The sequence below is a fragment of the Condylura cristata genome, unplaced genomic scaffold, assembly GCF_000260355.1.
Source record: "Condylura cristata isolate star-nosed mole 26May11 unplaced genomic scaffold, ConCri1.0 scaffold00034, whole genome shotgun sequence".
In the NCBI taxonomy this organism is placed as follows: Eukaryota; Metazoa; Chordata; class Mammalia; order Eulipotyphla; family Talpidae; genus Condylura; species Condylura cristata.
The window spans coordinates 12,312,403-12,329,035 of NW_004567135.1; the positions used below are offsets into that span (position 1 = coordinate 12,312,403).

The window sequence follows — 16,633 nt, forward strand, 5'->3', positions numbered from 1 at the left end:
AAGGTGCTGGGCCTGCCACCAACCCACTTCATTCAGACAGCTTCCAGGAGACAGAAATTCTTTGGTAAGTTTCAGGCCTCTTTTTATCCTGTTATGGTTAAGAGTTGCCACAGGACTTGAACACATCACCCAAACTGCATTTAGAACTCTTTCCCTGGCCCCACTCCAAGCTGTGATTAGGAGTTACTTTCCAAAAAGTAAAAAGATACCAAGAAATGGTATTAGATGACAAGAGGGAGGGAGTCACGTTGCCAGTGAGTTCCTGAGTTCTTGACAATGACAATGTAGGAGAACAACCAGGTTCCTGTTCAGAGGAGCCATCAATGGATCTTGAAATTTCAAAAATGACTACCTTATCCTCTCCTATGAGTTCTCCCTGCCTCATCAAGCAGCTGGACTTCTCTCCCACTACAGACCATGCAGAGAAATCAAGCAGCAGAAACTTCAAGAATAATGGAAAACTCGATTGTTATATTCTATAATGGAATATTGTTCTTCCCTGCTGAAATTCTCTTAATCCCCTGACCCTTACTATTCTAAGCTCATTGCAACTTTGGTACAAATGGGTGACCAAGGGCTGTCAGAGCAGATGGGCTGTGGGTTTTTGTAGCTTGTCAGTGATGTACAGAACATCTGTTTCATTGCTGGAATTAAGCCTTCCCCATGGCTCCATGCTGACTTTTATGATCTGCTGACTTTCTGCACAGGCAGAGCTCGACAATATGGGCTGTGGATCAGTAACGTTCAACTGAGGCAGGGCTTCCAGGCCAATAGTCACCGGACAGATAAAGTCAGTCCGACATCTAAAATTTCTTTGGAGAGACATAAAATACTAAGGGATTCCTGTGTAGAAAAAGTCATAGTGACCCAAAGGTCAGCCAAGTGGAGCGAAACGAGGCATGAGAGCCAGGGGCCCCCTAGACAGGGCCCTGTGCCCCCTGGAACGCCATTCAGACAAGCTGTAGTCAGGCTCCTATGGCCTGTGGTGTCCTGAGTGCTCTCTCCTACTCCTTTCCATTGAGAATAGCCTCAAGTCACGTGATTTCTCTTCACAAATTGTGCCCATCAATAAAAGCATCATAAACATCCTCCTTGGGGATCTTCCTGGGCAAAGTATTTCAGCCACTTTGGTGTTCAGTCAGTATGTACTGGTGCAGCCCCCAGGGGTTAAAATGTAGTCTGTGTTTGCAGCATTTGGTAAAAAGCCACAGACTTGAGCCCTGAGCACAGAAACATGCTCCTTGCCCCCTCCACCAAGACTCCTTGGACTCCCCATGAGCTGCAGACTAAGAGTTTAAGACCTGGCAAACAGGTTGTTCACGGGGTTACTTCATTGCCAAGGCTGTCGTCTATCTGGCTGGTCGGGCCCTTGCCATTCCAGTGGCTAAATCTTTTTTTTTTTTTTTAGATTGTTAAAAAATTTATATTAGTTTATTTTTACATATTTTTGTGCATTTTTCCATCTCAGTTACAATCCCCTTGGGTTTCCCACCACCACATCACCCATGTACCATCACCATAGTCCAGTGCATTTCCCTCCCCTGCAGTGGCTAAATCTTTTAAACGTAACCTTGTGGTATGGCAGGGACTTGGAAGATGGCCAGGAGGTCAGGCGCCTGGGTTGCCTAATAGCAATGCTAACATACCTACCCTTCTTCTAGAGCAGTCTGCTGGTGGGCAAAGGAGCTGGGCACTCAGGGTCAGACTTAAACATGAAGCAACAAGCTGGTCTTTTGACTCCATATTTACTATCCCACCCATCACTTATAATTTAGTCTTTTGGATTTTGAAGGATTTGGGAAAGAAAAGTTGGGATGCTGGTGTTCCCTCCCATTAGAGAAAGTCACATCATAAGCTTAGAATACTAAACTCAAGAGAGTTTGGGTGGGGACTGAAAGGACTGGAGTATAGGGCATCTTGGGAAAAGCAAATCAAAGACAGGTGACACACAGATGTGTTTCATAGTGTCTGATTTTTACTGCCAGCATCAGGCTTTAGAATGGTGATAGGGTTTTGGAAGCAACATCTTTATATCTTCACTTCCTATATAAAGAAGGAATTTTCTGGGAGTTACATCCACTTCAGTATTTCCCAGACTTTATCTGATCAGGACAACCGCAAATTTATATTCCAAAGGGGTCTCCCTTCAGAGTACTGCACGAAGCACTCTTAGGTACACTTTGAAACTACCTTCAGGGCCTCATTTCAGACATTTGGTAAGGGCTCTTAGCAGTGGAAATGGTTGAACAAAGTCATTCCAAGCTGAGTCTTCACCAACCAACCAAGTCTGATCATTCCAATTAAGGTCAAAATTTTAATACAATTGTAAAGAAGTAATGAGATTAATTTGTGTGACTTTTTTTTAAAAAGGATTTATTTATTTAAAATAGAGGAAGTTGGGTGTAGGCCAGAGGTGTGGCAGGTGAGAGGATTCATCAGAAACAGAGTGGGGAGCAGAACAGGCAGATCCACTGAAATATACTGCTGAAGGGGGCAGCAGCTGAGAAAAGAGAAGTCTGCTGCGCCATGTGGGTCAGCTCCTTGGCTGGAGAGATAACAGCATTAAGACTTTAACCCTAGGCCACCAGGGAGGCCCAGAACTTGTGACTTGTAAGGAGTTCAGAAAATATCTCATAAAGTTTCTCCTCAAATGACTTATACTACCCCATGGCTGTCTCAAAGCCAGGGTTAGTGGGAAAGGATCAAAGACATAGCTAATCCAAGTATGGATGATGTCTTTTTTGGTCAGAGTGAAGTATTTTTTTGTCACTTCAGATTTGATTATCACCTCATTTTTTTTATTTCATTTACTACCATCACTCCTTTTTTACTTTAGTTAATGTTAAGCCCTTTCATTGCTTCAGGGAGGAGGTAGTGGAAAGAAAGCCCAGAACACACTGAATAGCAGGAAAAGTTGTTCATCAAAGTTAATTGTCTTCATTGGATAATCCGTGTGTGGTTATTTCAGACTGATGGATGTGGTTGTGAAAGCAGTGGGGAGAACAGTAGATAGTTACAAAAGCTACTTGAAAAAGCAGCGTGGTTGAATGAGCAACTGTGATATGACTTACGAATATTTACACCTGGAACTAAACACAGAATGTTGTATCTCTAAAGATTCCAAAGGTGTTCCTAAAAATATAACCAACAACAGGGGGAAAAAAAGATACCCGGATTCCAAGGATCTCACGATGGTGCTGAAAACCTATGACAGCAGCTTCCTGGACTTTCTCAGAAGGTGTTTGGTGTGAGTTTATTGGAGTCTCTTTGTCTCTGGGCTTCCTCATAAAATATGTACTTTCTTACACTGGCTGGTGAAAGTCTGGGGCTGGGAGACACTTTATTTAAAACAACACTAGTAACAACTGGGTCATAGAGCCTTTAGCGCCTACAAAATGTTTTTCCTATCTGCTGCCTCTCCAGACTGCTTTCTCTCTCTCCTATGGGGTGGGCAGGGTGGATAATTGAATCTGTTTTGAATAGTGAGGCTCAAGTAAATAAATGACTTGCCTGGATTCCCTAGTGTATGGGTAGAGCTTGACTTTTTCATGGCCGCAAACTGGCAGGTAGGGGTGTAGGCACATTCTAAAAGTCTTAATCCACGAACTCTCCAACGTGCTTGTTGTAACCATCTGCACACAGCCCTAGCTGATTTCAGGGTCCCACTCTGTCCCCCTAGGATTTAGAACTAGGTAAAGGATGATCTGTAAACCATTTATTCTGAATAGTTTTTAGACATTATTTGCACATTTTGAATTTTAGAAATTAGGTTCTGTTCTTCAGTCAGTCACAGTAAACAAGGATGATCACGTCAAGGACCCAGGACACTGCTGATTTGGGAAGGTGTTTAGGAAATGTTAGCTTTTGTCACTGTTTTACAAGAGGGTTTGCAAGACTGTCTCCATTGGGTGACAAACAGATGAGCCACTTTATATTTGGCAATTCAGTGTTTCTGTGTTCAGTTTCCTAAAATGAGGGATTCCTAAGGTCCCTTTCAGCTATATCAGTCCTATGATGGTTGTTCTGTATTTCTAGAAGTACTTATCTTTATGTTCTCTCATCCTTCCAATAGAATACAATAGTTTTAGAAAAATATTTTTCTAACATTTGTGTACCCTGGAATCTAGGTATTAGTTCAGAGGATCCTATACCCCTTCCCCTCCCCCCCCCCAGCCTCCTGCTGAAGCTATAGAATGAATATGCACTTACAAATGACAGAAACTTACTACTGAGACAGATGAGTTATCCAGAAGCTTCAATCATACAGAACACAGCTCAAAACTAAGAAGGAAAATTTGTTTGTTAGTGTAAAGAGCTTGCTGCTCACAATTTGAAAGGCCACCTGTTGAGATTATTACCTTCTCATTCCATCATTCTCCAATTAGCAAATTTTGGAATGAGAGTAAAGGCTTTGAGTCAAACTTAATAGAGATCAATTAAAGTACTATACTTAGGTTTTAGAGGCTAGCTCTAGAAGTTCAGGAGAGGGGAGATATATTTTCAAAACAGTTTTATTTGGCAAAGAACTGGGAGTTTGAATTATGACTTTGATGACTTTAGATTATTAATGCCTCTTATTCTCAATATGAAAGACACTAAACAACCATTGAATTTTCCTATCCTGGAAGGTACAATTATATCATGTGATCAATGATTCATAGCAATGTAAATGATTTCATATAAAGGATTGTGCCATAAAAGGGAGGTTGTCTCATTCTATATAATGCCAATGAGTAGACTTTGGATGTGACTCTAAGTTACTAGGGTAGAAGTTCCTGGGACATGAATTTTAGCTCAATAGAAGTGAACTTTTAAAGAATTGGTGCTTTTAAAAATTGGAATAGCTGGTTCTGTTAGTATCTGGTCACTAAAATTACTCAGGAATAGCAGGAGGATCAATATTGAGGGATCTGACAGATGTATTTTGTTACTGAGTTAGAAATTTGGATTATATCTAAGTTCCTGATAATCCTACTACTCTAGCATTCTATAATGTTCTTTGTTATTGAGGCTCAAATTCTGTAATTTAGAAACTGAAATTAAGCATCTTTGTTTTGACCTAAGTTAACAGAACCCTAAATCTTATTGGTTGAGATTTTTTTATATTTCCTGTAAAGAAATTTCTAGAAACTCTGTAAGACTTGGATTTGAATACATTCCTTGATTTGCCATACAAATTTTTGTAAGAGATTATTTCCAATAGTTGTTTCCAGGTAATTTAAATTTACAGGTTTTAATCTATTCTGTGTTGATATCTTTGTATTGCAACATAGTTTAAATGGGTTCCTTAAAAATTAACTATTTTTAAAATGGGTCTTTGAAAATGTTTCATTATAAACAAAGGAAGTAAAACAATAACTCACTTTTGACTCTGTTGGTGTAGGTGGGAACCTTCTCTCCGCATGACCCCGGACCAAGCCCTTAAACATGCTTGGATTCATGAGCCACGGACCCTCAAGCCACGACCTAGGCCCCAAATCCTGAGAAAATCCAGCCTTTATTTCCCTTCTGAGTCAAAGAAGGATAAAAAAGGTAAGCTCCTCAACAAACAGTCCTATGTCCATAGTCCATAAGTCAGACATCTCTGGATGATTTGCATGCCAATTTCTCTGAACTCAACCTTGAATAATTATTCTGAATATACCACTAGCAGCAGCTTATCATTTCTTAATTTGGAAATTCTGTTCTTTCAGAAGTGTGGTTCTAGTTAGATTCTCCTCTTTGTTTCCCCTTTATCATTTCATGTTGCCATCTCTCTCCTGTCTTTAATTTCTTTCATAGTGATGGAAATCAGATTTCCATGGATTAAATTCTGTCTCTGCCATTTACTTCACCTCATTTGCTTCATTTCTAAAGAAATGGTTGCTAAAAACCACCAAATGAATTAGTGTGATGTGCCGAGAATGAAGCCCAGAACATAGACTGTGCCCTAAGCTAGTGGACAATTGGACTGTTGGAACAACTAGCATTTGAATTCTTGTTTCTTCTGTCTCCTGGCAGATGTGATCAATATAGAAGAGACTACCACTAACGTAAAAGATGATAGCCCCAAGCATGGTGACCAACAAGGCTCTCTTCAATGCACAGCGGAAGCTGTCCAGCTGCCTCATCTGGTAGAAGCTTCCAGAAAGCCAGAGGCAGCCATCAGGCCAGAGGAGTCCAAGCCCCCCACAGATCAATAAGGCAAGAGCTCCTCCTCCAGGAACTCAAACACTTTACCACTTCTTGTATGACCTTTGATGAGGGTGTGTCCTCTTTCTTTCCACCAATGATTTGTATTAGAGACAGCACTTATATTGTACCATAGTTCAGATTGTTGTTTTTTAATTCATAAAGGCTTGTTTTAAAAAAACCTCTTCACATGGCCAGTTGGCATGATTCCTCTTAGATGAGGGATAAGAGGGTATCCTTCACTCCCTCCTCATACCTCCCACCAGATAAAACATGGGTGTATGTTTGGTGGGGGCTGTTTTCAACCATTCAATGTTAAAATATTACTAGTAGAACTCTAAATAAAATTTTCTTCTTATCCAAGACAACTATGTCAGGATTCTTGCTTGAAATTTATAGAAGCTGAAATCAAACTAATTTAAACAGCACAGGACACTGGTTTATATAATTGGGGAGATGGTGTGGGGTGGGTCAAGAGTAGTTTCACACACAGCAGCCTCTTGAAATTCAAATAGGGTCTCAAGACTCAAATTCCCTCTTTGCTTCTTCTTCTTCTTTTTTATTTTTTTTAAAGAATTTTTATTTATTTGTGCATACAGAACTGGGTACAGGCCAGAGGCTCAGGGGTGGCGAGAAGCTTCACCAGAGACAGAGTGGGGAACAGAACAGGCAGATCAACGAAGTACACTGCTGAGGGAAGCAGCGGGCGGGTCAGGAGAGGTCTGCCGCGCCATGTGGTCACCTCCGGGGCAGGCGGGAATCGAACTCATGTGGAAGCGGCTTTTAGATTCTCAGTGCTGTGCTTTAACCCGCTGCACCACCAGGGAGGGCCCCTCTTTGCTTCTTTACATGGTGACATTATAGTGACGAACAGCCCTGCCAGAGTTAAGATGACCACAGATGTCCATACCTGATAGCAGTGTCCATGGAGTTGGGGGGACAGAGGGCTTCCCAAAAGAAGGAAAGTCGATAAACAAGAGATGTGTGTACTCACCCGCTGCCCCTAATCTAATCATATCCATTGATGTATTTGCCATTCTAACTTGTATCAACATGACTATGTGATTGCTGTACAGTTGATCTTAAGTTTCTTATAAAAATTCTATCTGTACTAAGATCATAACTTCACAAAGAAGTGAAAATATACCAGGTTCATAATTTTCACTTTCATTCCTGTGTAATATCTCATGAGGGGAGATGCCAGGTAGCCAAAGCTACAGGTTTAGGTGACATTGCCCAGAGAAGAGGATAAACATTCACATAATGGTCGAGACAGTCCTAGGAGGAATAAATATGTACAGGTTGATGGAATCGAGTGGCATCTTCAAGAGATGTAGAAACCCAGAAAAAAAATCCTTAAAGGGAGAACTTGTCCCAGGTTCTACAGATAGTAGGTGCATTGGGAAGCAGGTATTTTGGACCTTTTTGACACCAACTATCTTTAATCACGAATAGAGTTGAGGTGGACAGTAATTCTGTAGTTTAACAGAGAGAACAAAAATATCATACTCCAAATGATTTAAGCTGGCTATCAGAAAACCTTTCCTGTTGCATGATTATAAAAGGCTGACTTTTAACATAAGCAGGCTTTTGTGGACACACTGTGGAATAGGAGAGCTGTGGGGCTGAGGGGTGAGAGAAAATGTGTAGAGAATCGGACTGCAGTCTTTGATCGGCCTCTCAGCCCAACACTCTTTCTTCTGCTAGTCATATGGTTATTTTTCATCCCTGAGATATTTTTTTCTGCGTGTCCCTTTGAACCAAGGAAACGAAACACCTGGAGCCCTTTAATTGTAATTTTTTAATTTTTCGTCCTTGCTCGCATGGACAGGAAAATCTGCAAAATCCAGTGACTAGCATACGATGACATTTTTTCGACGTGAGTGGTAGGTAGATAATGTTAGGGCTCTGTGAGGATATGGAGGGGGAGTGTGGAGGTGAGAAAGAAGGCAGGCGGCCGGGAGAGGGGAAGTGGCGGGCGGCCGGTCACAGGTTGACCATCAGCCAGTCCAGCAGCTGCAGCCGCGTGACGTTGCCCACCGCCTCGTCCAGCTGTCTCTCCTTCTCATAGCGCAGTACGGACTGCAGCACCTCCCCCACGCTGCGGCCTTTCTCCACCGCGGCAGCCGAGAGCTGAAGTAGCTGTGAAAGGAAACCAAGCAGCAGTGAAGGACAGAACATCCCACAGAAGGCCGAGACGGGCAGCCCGGGCTAGAGCAGAGAGACCGGGAAAGTCTTTGGGAAACTGAGGCAGTAAGTAGAGGAGGTGTGGAGAAGACTTCCTGATCTATTCCACCGAAGAAAGTTGGCTCTCTTCCGCCTTGTTGTAAAGGAGAGGCTAACAGTTCCCTGTTCATGTTCTGGAAGACATGACTTCCCACGGATATTATTAATATTAGTTACCTAATAGTAAAACCTTCCTGCTTCTACTGGGTGCCTGACCAATGTGTTCTTGCTGTCTAAGAATTCTAAAGTTCTTAAGCTCACTACAGTGTCATAAAACTCACCATCATTGTCTCAGACAAGCAGGGGCAAGAGGGAAAGAGCCAAAAGACAGATGTGGAAGCTGTTTTCCATGGTCCAAAGACCAGCTGTTTAGACTGTCCCATTCAGCCACCAGGAAAATGGTGCCCAGAGAGGGAAAGCGACCTGTCAGTGAGAAGCAGCTACAGACAACAGCAGAGGCAGAATTCATTCCCCTGTCTCTGAAATTTGCTTACTTCTCTTTCCAAACACTGCATGAAAAAAATTGGTCAAAGCTACCATTCTAATATGAGCAGAGCACATCGCCATTCATCTGGAATCTAGCTGCAACCATCTGAAGTAGCCAGATGTCTATTTGGTGTATTCTGCACTCAAATTCTATGATGAAGAGTTGAAGGGCTAAACCGTTGAAGGAGACATTTCCATGCAAGAAACTGAAGTACATGCAGTTACTGGTGAAAAGAGCAACGATAGAAAATTTTAGCAAGAAAAGATAAGAAGAACCATATAGACATTTTAGAACTAAAGAATATAAAGTCCCCAATTAAAATGTATTGGATAAGCTAAATATGGCAATATCAGAGGAAAGTTGGTGAACTTGAAGACAGATCAACAGAAATTCACCACACTGAATGACATACACTTGATTAAACATTGCAACAATATCATAGAAAAAAAACCAAACAGCTCAACAGCTGTTTTTTAAATAAAAGCTCAGTGAACCTAAATGACAAATCCAGAGAAATTTACTTCAAAACCTGTCATAGTCAAGTTGCCGAACAATAAAAAGTAAAAACAAAACCCCCAAGACAGCCAGAGGAAAAGGCACATGTTATTTACAAAGGAACAGCAATTTGAATGACAGCAGATTTCTTGTCAGAAGCCATGAAGGCCAGAGGAAGTGACATACATTTTTTAAGCACTAAAAATCTGGTTAAAGCCATCATCTATAGCCAGCAAAAACATATTTCAGGAATGAAGGTCAAATGAATAAGTATTCAAATTTAGGGAAATTAGAGAATTTATTGCTAGAAAATGTGTTCTAGCCGTTCAGACAAAAGAAAAATATCAGAAGGAAACTGAGAGCATTAGAAATAAAGAACCGCAAAGACTGTTCTCTTCAGTTCTTTAAAATATATCATGATTGAAAAAATATATATATCATGATTGGAAGTCAAAATAACATTGGCTAAAGTTTTTTTCTCTCTGAAGAATAAATACATAAAATAACTGCAGCCCAAGTGGGGGAGGGTAAAGGGAACTCTAAGGTAGCAATATTTCTACTCTCCAATGTAAGTGATAACTACTGATTCACAGCACAGAGTACACTCTGCAAAGCTGAGTATATCACAGTCCTTAGAGAAATCACTAAAGTAACTATACAAAGCTATGATCAAAAACAATAGATAAAATGGAATACAAAAAATGCAGGAAGGAAAGCTAAAATAAATTAAACAATATGAAAATGACACCTTCCTCATGTCATACACACAAAAAATGAATTGAAATGGTCTGAAATTATCAAATATTTAGAAGAAATATTTAGAAGGATAATATGACTTCTGGATAAGTCACAGTATTGCATGTCGGGCTCTTCCGACCTTACCAGGCAGATCTCTGCCATGGGGCCTTCCATGTTTGGTAGCAGAAGAGAACCTCTGACCACTAGACTCCAGTAACAAACCTGCTCCCAGCTGAGATAACAAAATATGTCACTAGAGATTGCCAAATGTCCCTTGAGAGCAAAACTTCCTCTAGTGAGACCTGCTGACTTCAGCAAAGATTTATTAGTTATGTCATTAAAAACATAAGCAATCAGCAAAAAATAAGCTAGATGTTATCACTCAAAACTTTGCTTTCTGAAAATATTCATGCTAAGTAAAAAGACAACTCACAAATTGAGAGAAAATATTTGCAAATTATGTATATGGCAAAGGTCCTGGAGCCAGAATGTATAAATAACTTATTGTAAATTTATAACTAGAAAAAAAATCCAGTCAAAATATGGGTAAATGACTTAATAGCTCACCAAAGAAAACATATGAATACATAAGATAGTCAATACCCTTAGATATTTGAATGTATGGCTACCAAATTAATTCACAAAGAAGACCACTAATAACTATAATAAAACCAAGACGAATGTTGGGAAGGATGTGGAGAATTTGAAACCCTTCCCACATTTGCTGGTGGGAAGGTAAAATGGCAGAGTCATTTTGGAGAACATTTTTTTAAAAAATTATATTTACCATAAGATTCTCCTTGTTGTCAAGAGAAATGAAAGTATGTGAGTGAGTGTTCACAGTAATATTATTCGTAATAGCATAGACTGGAAACAACTCATATGTCTATTAACGGGTGAATGGATAAACAAAATGTAGTATATACCGGTAATGAAATACTTTTCATCAATACACAGGACTGAATACTGATACATATTACAACATGGATGAACCTCAAAAATCTTATGCTGTGTGAAGAATCAAATGTAAAAGATCACACATTTTATGACTGTAATATAGAATGTTGGGACAAAAAGCAATCTATGGTGACAAAAAACAGCTAATTGACTGCTTGTGGCTGGGGGCACTGAAATGTAGCCTAGGAAATTCTGAGATAATAAAGAAATTGGATTGTATAGTCTTATCAGATATAAAACACATCATAGAATGATAGTGATTAAAATAGTATGGTATTAAAATATTAAGAATAGAAGAATTCACTGGAACAGAAGAGGAAGTTCAGGAAAAGCACCAGAGACATAGCTATCTGGAAAAGACAGCTTGCATCCCTACCTCATATTTTATATAAAAATTCATTCAAAATGGATCGGATTGAAATGTATCTTAAATATTTAAATAACTTAATATTTAAGATATAAATCAATATAAAAGTGGTAGAAGAAAACATAGGAAAGTTCTGTTAACAGAATTTGCCAAATGTGGCACAAACCCTCTCCCCCCCAAAAAAGTCTTAGACTCATCAGCACAAACATTTAAAAACTTCTGTATTGCAAAACCAAACCAAAATACCAACAAAAAGACCAGCAACAACAAAAAAATATATTTACTATCACAAAGACTGATTTCCTTATATGCATGTACATACATTTTACAAGTTAATAAGAAAAAGACCAACAATGCAACAGAAAAAGGGTAGAAGTTGTGAGAAAATCATTCATGAAAAAGGAAATTCAAAATGCTCATAAACACATGAAAAGATATTCACTCTCATTCTTAATAAGACAAATATGCAAAGTAGGCCAACATTTAGCAAAGATCGCAAATTCGAAATTTACGGTTGGTTAAAATATAGTAAATAGACACTCCTTTGTTTTTTTAATAGGCATGCAAATTGGTATAAGTTCTTTGAAAGACAACTCAGAAATCCATCTCAAATATAACTTTAAAATTCTTTTCCCAGTTATTTAACACATATAGATGCATTTGTTCTGTGTATACAACATTGCTCAATGTAACAACGATTGGATATATTATTATAGGTATGTATATACACACGTAAGTTCCATAGAGATATAGCTAAAATTGGACTCTACATACATACATATTTATCGTATTACCATATATGACTTAAAAAAAGAAATATGCAATCTAATTTTATGTACATGTATTTCTGGAAGGACAAACAAGCAATTGGTTAGAATATTTTTTTCCAGGGAGGACAACAGGATGGGAGATAAGGATCAGATACAACCCTTATTTTTCACTATGCTACTTTTTGATTCTGAACTATGCAATATTGCATTGCTTATTCAAAAATCATACAAATCTGTTTAAAAGAATTGGTTCATGGACAGTCCAGTGTTACTGGGTTCAACCACCTGCATCAACCTGAGAACATTTATATATGTCAATAAAATCTCTTTCCAAAAAAAAAATTTTCAGATAATTTTTAAGTAGTTTCTTTGTTGTATATGTTTCAGCCAACGGTTCTTAAAAACATACTTTTGTTCAGTGCAATTCTATTCATTAGTTGAAGTCTGGGTGTACTTCTTTTGCTCTTTTCCATGAATAAATTATGGTGATCATCTTTGTCCTTACCTTGGACAAAGGTGTATGGGAACATGTATGGGAACATGTATGGGAACATGTATGGACACATATGTGTGGGGGTCTACAAGCTGATTGTCCTTATTTCAGATGAGTAGATCAATGCAATGTTACTCAAAACTATTTAGAACCAGAATGTATGGGTTGGTATGGATGATGGGCTTGACTTAAAGGATGGCTAGCAGAACAAGAACCTGTTTCATATATCAGATGCATGAGAAATACACCTCTTTTCCCACTTTTCATCAGTCCAAAGATCTTGAAGAGAGTCCCTCTGCTAGTTGCTATGTGTGTATCCCTCTCAACACAACCTGGGTGCTTCCCAGCAAGCAGCTCCTCCTCATTCTTTGGATAATGCTGTACTATCCAAAATTCATTCAAAAGCCCAGACTTAACTGTTTCTTTCACCAAGTCTCTCATCTGTGCACTCCAAATGTGCAGAAATGAGGAAAATGAGATAAACACCTCTTTGTTCCCCTGTCATCAACTTCTTATTGGACAAAAATCTAATATCCCTTTAACCATTCCCCTGCCAAGAGGCAGGATCTTCAAATTCTTACTGACCCATTCTACCCTTTTGGAACGACCCTCCCTTTCAGAAAGAAAACAGAACACTTAAGCTTTCCAAATTCCCCTGACTCTACCTCCTTACCTTTTCCTGGATTCCTTCATCATCACCAGCAAAGTACAAAATAGGGACATTGAGCTCAGAGGCAGCTACCCATTGAAGTACAGCTTGGAGTTGCTTGTTCTGGACTGTGTCAGTTAGGTTGTGATTGCTGACAATCACTTTGGGGATTGAGCAGCCTTCAGGGGGCTGTCCTGATACACCTCTCAATTCATTATGGATAGCTTGATAGGCATTTTGCAAGAAAGCCTCCGCTGTCCCCGTGCCCTTGACTGGGAAACATTCATATAAATTATCTGGTAGGGATGAAGTTGGCCTGCTGACATCCCCACACTTATCATCTCCCAGCTCTGCTAAGGGAGAGTCACAGGACTTGGCAATAATGAGACACAATTTCATCACTGAGTCCATCAGATGTTCTATCATTTGTCCATTCATGTGACCATCCAGCTGGTTGGCGACTGCCTTGGTTAACCCAGCTAAGGTACCACCAACTTCATCACCTTCGCAGAGTTTGATGGGAGAGGGGGTAACAGATCTTTCACACTGTTGCCTATCTTCCTTAACTGGCTGTTCTGGAATCTTATCAGAGCTACGGTCATTCTTGAAAATGGTCTCACTGAGTAAATTCCGAATAAGGTTGAAAAAACCGCTCATTAGATCCTTCTTTTCTGTTGTTGGTTGGTCACCTCCTACATGAGGAGATTTACGGCTGAACTCTTCAGAAACTAGAGGGGGTTTGGGGGTAAAGTTGGTGGTGCTGGCAGCTTCAAGGAAACTCTGTGCATCCAGGCTTCCTCCCTGGGCCAGGTGGTACTGAATGAGAAGTAAAGCAGAAACAATTAGGTCCTTTGCCCAGGAGTCTGAGTCACACATAAAATTCTCAAGTTTCTCTGGGTGCTGCAGAGGAGGGCTGAAGTTGCAAGTATCCAGGGGAACACCCAATGGAATGTCTGGTGCAGGCTTATACTGTTTGTTGGGAGTTGCGAACGTGGCACCCTGGAAGTCTGGAGATTTTCCTTCTCTTTGTTGATTCTTATGCCACATGGCCAGTCCCTCTTTGATAATGTGTTCACCTACAGTTTCAACGCAACTCTTCTCTTTCTCTGACTTGCATACAGGTATACACATTTTTTCCCTCCATTTACCTTCAGATTTCATTGTTGCAAAGTTCACATTTCGGCTTTTAGGGTCACCCATTCCTTTCATGGAGACAAGGGAATAACTCTCAAACTTGTCCTTGTTTTTTGAATCGTCAGGTTTCTTAACAAACATCACAGTGTACAGCTTACCCAGCATGGCGTCCATGATATCTGTGGCCTTTTGGCTTCCATGAGAGAAAAGACTTCTTTTCACAGCGGAAACAAAGTCTGTATCGGTCATGAGTGTCCCTGTGACATTGTGGAGGTTCTTCATGAAGGAATCTATGAGATCTGAGACCACCTCCTTTGCATGCTTAATCAATACCTTCTTAAGCAAGATGGTGGCAATGGTTGTGTCTTTTACTTGGATCTTCAGTGTTTTCATGATGGAGACCATCATATCAGAGACCACGCTGTTGGCATAGGTCATGATCCCTTGACTGACAGAAGCTGTAAAATCATCGGGACGTTCATACCCTCTGAATAGCCTCTTTTCTGCAGGGAAGGCTGACCGTCCACCCTCTCTGGCATCACCGGCATTCCGTGATTCAAACACTTCCTTGTAGAAAAAAGACTTCTTAGAAGCAGGTTTATCATCTGGACCCTGGCCTTCCTTGGTGCTCTCCTTCATCTTCAAAGTGGTCTTGTATCTCAGGTTGGGGGGACTCCGTAATGACCCCAAGGCTCTGTCACCAGAGCCAGGAGCTTTATCAGAGGCAGCAACAGTCTTGGAACATGTAGAGACGGTCTCGTTGACCAGGTCTGATGCCACTGTACTCAGGCTTTTGGTGGGCGGGGGGTCATTTCCCACGTACAGTGATTGATGGATGCATTTGTTTTCAGAGCCGTCTATCTTTTCATTGATCTCCTTTCGTGCCATGGCTATGACTAGATTTGTGAGGCGGTTGGCATAGAAGGAAACTTCATCTACTGAACTCCCATTCGCGACTTGGGCCTGGGGTGGGTTCTCTTTGTGACTCATTTCAAAGTGCAGTCTCCCTGGATTACCCTTATTGGTCGTGTTACAATAGTCCACGGTGAATGTCTTGCGAGGGTCTCCTGAACTAGTGGTCACTTCTCCACCAACTGGTGACTCTCCAGGCTTGAACTGAACATCTTGGAACCCTGCTGTACTTTTTTCCAGGTCTCTGCGGAGCCAGCTGAGCACTCTGACAGGATCAGTTGAGGCATCCTTAAAAAAAGACAAAGATTCACCCGACTATAATAAAGTAAAGATATGGGGTATTCAGGACAACTGCAAAGAACACCTCTCTCAAGCCTTAACTGCTCCACCACTATAATACAAGCAAGATTGGAGTGCTTAGTATGTATCAGGTACTGTTTCAAGTATTTCAGACTTGATTAGCACATTTAATATTCTCAAAGTGACACTGAACTGCTAGCTGTCTTATCACCCACATTTTTCAAAGGAGCAAATTGAGGAACTCTGAGGGATTGAATCAGTCAATTATCTGAGGTTGTAAGCTAATCATGCAGGAGCAAGAATTCTAGAGGGAGTCTGCTTCAGGCTATGCTTCCGGAAACTACATGGCACATCTAACATCTAGCCTGAAGTCTTACAGTCATTTGCTTCATAGCAGGGTTAGCATTTGCACTGAATCAGATCTTTCTTGTAGTGATAATACTGTTTCATATGGCTTCTCAGTTTTATTCAGGTCTTTTATTATACATATAGTTTGCTAAAAGAATGAGAAGATTCAAGGACAATTGTGCATAATGTATCACTTTGCCAGGCAATGCAGCCCAATCTTGATATGCTAAATGTCTTCCAAGTCAACATCACCCAAGTTAACAATCTGATTTACAGGGGAGGAGTTAACATCTATGGACTACTTATTAGATTTGAGTGAATACAGATTTCTTTGGTGGACACTATCTGGTAACTACATGTACACATTGCATATTGTAGTCTATAATTAAAATAACATTATATATGAGGTATCCTAGTTATGATCAAATGTCAGGTATCAGTGTTATTACTGGGAGGATGTGGAAATGACCACAGTTGCCCATTGTTAATGAATAACTTGGTATTTTAATCACCTTATGTCATATAATTACTACCTTCTATTTGTTCATTGCTTTTGCCAGGCACAGTGCTAAATGTTTTTTTTTTT

At 40.1% G+C, this 16,633-nt stretch overlaps 2 protein-coding genes across 4 annotated transcripts in view; one reads left to right on the plus strand and one right to left on the minus strand.

The window, feature by feature from the left end:
- Window positions 1-6,498, plus strand: part of DYRK4 (dual-specificity tyrosine-(Y)-phosphorylation regulated kinase 4) — a 24,983-nt gene extending 18,485 nt beyond the window's left edge. For all 3 annotated transcript variants that reach the window (XM_012732246.1, XM_004692553.2, XM_012732245.1), the window contains exons 11-14: window positions 4-64; window positions 3,118-3,247; window positions 5,384-5,532; window positions 6,001-6,498. In XM_012732246.1, the coding sequence (XP_012587700.1) occupies window positions 4-64; window positions 3,118-3,247; window positions 5,384-5,532; window positions 6,001-6,182 (522 nt within the window). In that variant the 3' untranslated portion in view covers window positions 6,183-6,498. The remainder of the gene's footprint in view (window positions 1-3; window positions 65-3,117; window positions 3,248-5,383; window positions 5,533-6,000) is intronic.
- A 1,659-nt stretch (window positions 6,499-8,157) lies between these two features.
- The window catches only part of AKAP3 (A kinase (PRKA) anchor protein 3), a 9,461-nt gene continuing 985 nt past the window's right edge, over window positions 8,158-16,633 (minus strand). Inside the window, exons 2-3 of the mRNA XM_004692860.1 lie at window positions 13,378-15,687; window positions 8,158-8,313 (exon numbers count right to left, since the gene is read on the minus strand). Of these exons, the coding sequence (XP_004692917.1) occupies window positions 8,158-8,313; window positions 13,378-15,687 (2,466 nt within the window). The remainder of the gene's footprint in view (window positions 8,314-13,377; window positions 15,688-16,633) is intronic.